At 52.5% G+C, this 2,280-nt stretch overlaps 1 protein-coding gene across 1 annotated transcript; it reads right to left on the bottom strand.

The window, feature by feature from the left end:
* Positions 1–597: 597 nt before the first annotated feature.
* LOC106012345 lies at positions 598–2,116 on the bottom strand (the record flags this gene model as incomplete). Its single annotated transcript, XM_013085066.1, is given in 1 exon segment — positions 598–2,116. A coding segment is annotated over 1 exon segment (1,375 nt), but the record flags the coding sequence as incomplete, so codon positions are not given.
* Positions 2,117–2,280: the final 164 nt, after the last annotated feature.

The following is a 2,280-nucleotide window of genomic DNA, read 5'->3' on the forward strand; positions in this document are numbered from 1 at the left end:
ACGAAGGTTGCTGTTCGCTATAGGTCCTTCAGGGCCCCCATAGAGCTTTGAGTCTCTCTCTGCCTCGGGTTGGGGCCTCAATACTTCCCTCTAAGCGCCTTCAGCACTGAAAGGAATGTGACAGACATCGGTAATCATGATTCTCCATTCAAGACGACCAAGACAACTTTCTCCATTCGAGATTAATAAAGATTGTCATTGTCATTGCCATCGTCAATCTTTAGCTCGGATGCTCTTAAAACAGCTACATTATCCTACTCTTTCCACGTCACCCGCCGACGGATGCTTTCCAAGTAGGTAGCTCTGGTTCTGCCCCTGTCTCGTTTGCCTTCAGTTTTGCCAGTGAGAGCTTGTTGTTCAGTGCCTTTATATCTTTTTCATCATCATCATCATTGCTTTTCTCGCCCTGGATCAGGATGTAGGCCACGAGCAAACACTTTCCACCTTTCCCTATCCTGGGCGAGTCGCTTGATGTCATTCCATGTCTTCATACTTTTCTGTACACCCATTTCCGTGACTCTTCCCCAAGTTCCTCGTGGTCTTCCCCTTGATTTTTTACCTTGTGGGGTTCCAATCCAACACTTTCGTTATGCAGTTGCTTGACTTCCTGAAAGTGTGTCCAATCCATCGCCAACGCCTTCTTCCCACCGCATCTCTGACTGGGCTCTGTCTATCCAAAAACAATTGGCCCTGTGTCCCAAAAATTTGATTTGTCTTTTCCTGATTCAGATGTGGGTGGATTTACTCGTCAATGAAGGCAGGTCCCGGTCGTTCGGGCTGGCTGTAGTAATGGAACGTCGGCTGCCGTCTTGGAAGAGGGGGCTGGGGTCCCAGACTGTCAACTATGGACGTGGCGGGTATAGGAGGCAGGCTGACCCGGCCTTGACCTCTAGGGGGCGGGGCGAGGGGAGCCAGCACCTCCAGGTAGGCGTGGTACGGGTTGAGGGGCGGAGCCTCCTCGCTGAGGGGGCGGAACCTCTGGCCTCGACTGTCAACCACCCTGCCCCCCTGAAGGTGGGCGTGGTTAAGGTCAAGGGCGGGGTTGAATGAAAGGTCAAGGTAGCTGTTGGGAGCGTTGCCGTCTATTCCTGGGTGGGGTGTGGTTGGAGAGAAAGCAGATGGAGCGTGATTGGTCACGTCTTGGTGAATGGGCGTGGTGTATACATCTCTGAGGGCGTGTTGGTTTCCCCTGACTCCGCCCCTAACTGTCGGGGGCGGAGCTGGGCGGATGGAGCGGGGCGTGATCACGTATCGCTCGTGACCGTTTCCATCAGAAAATCGATTCCCTGACCTATGGTAGTCGAAGGGTTTCTCATACCCAGTATCGGATTTGTATCTGTAATTCGAATCCACTACTCTATTCAATGTTATCAGGCTGAAATCCGGGGCAGTCTGCGAACGATATAAGGGATTGTACTCGTGGTTGTACTTGGTTTCATCACTCAGCATCGAATACCCAGCGCCGTGAGCGAAGTAAGCATCGTCAATGTAATCGTAATGGGACTCATTCTCAGTGATCGGCTGCGCCGAAGGACTCGAAGTACCGCCCTCTGCCTCTCGAGACACGATCGATACCCCAGTGTGGTCCGACTCCGCCTCTAAGCTGTTTTGGCGCGTGGCTTGAACGACAGGACCGAACCCTCCATTGGCTACTCCTTGCATCCCGGCGGCTGCTGCAGCCTTCTCCTTCTCAGACCCCCTCCTTTTTACCACACAGCACACGATAACGATAACGGTGAGGGCCAACAGAACGCCACTCACACCGACACCGACACCGATATAGATATACGTCTCCGGGTCCTGGTCATCCGTCTCCTTCTTTCTCTCCTTCGTCGTCTGCCTATACAAATCCCCATCCCCATCCCCATCTTCTGGGGTTGTCCTTGGATCGGTAGGTTCCGGACCCCCGAAACCTTCGGGATCTGCGCCCCATTCAGGGACGGGTGTCGGGCCAAAGGGGGGGTGACAGCAACAAGTTCCGTCACATAAACCGTCGAGGGTTTCCGAGGGGTCCAGATAAGGTTTCTGTGTTCTTTTCCACGTGATGCTGAATTGTCCAGTGTAACATTCTTCGTCGGAAAAGCAGAGAAAGGTCGGGTCCCTGCAGTCGTCACTCTGTTTCGAAGAAGGGTGAACAAATGAGAGAGAGAGGGTTTTAGGTTCTGTGTTTTAAAGAATAAAAGAGAGAGTTTTAGCTTCTCTGTTTCAAAGATGGGGAAAAGAGGGAGGGAGAGAGAGAGAGAGAGAGAGAGAGAGAGAGAGAGAGAGAGAGAGAGAGAG

The sequence above is a fragment of the Aplysia californica genome, unplaced genomic scaffold (genome assembly GCF_000002075.1).
Source record: "Aplysia californica isolate F4 #8 unplaced genomic scaffold, AplCal3.0 scaffold00340, whole genome shotgun sequence".
Classification (NCBI taxonomy): Eukaryota; Metazoa; Mollusca; class Gastropoda; order Aplysiida; family Aplysiidae; genus Aplysia; species Aplysia californica.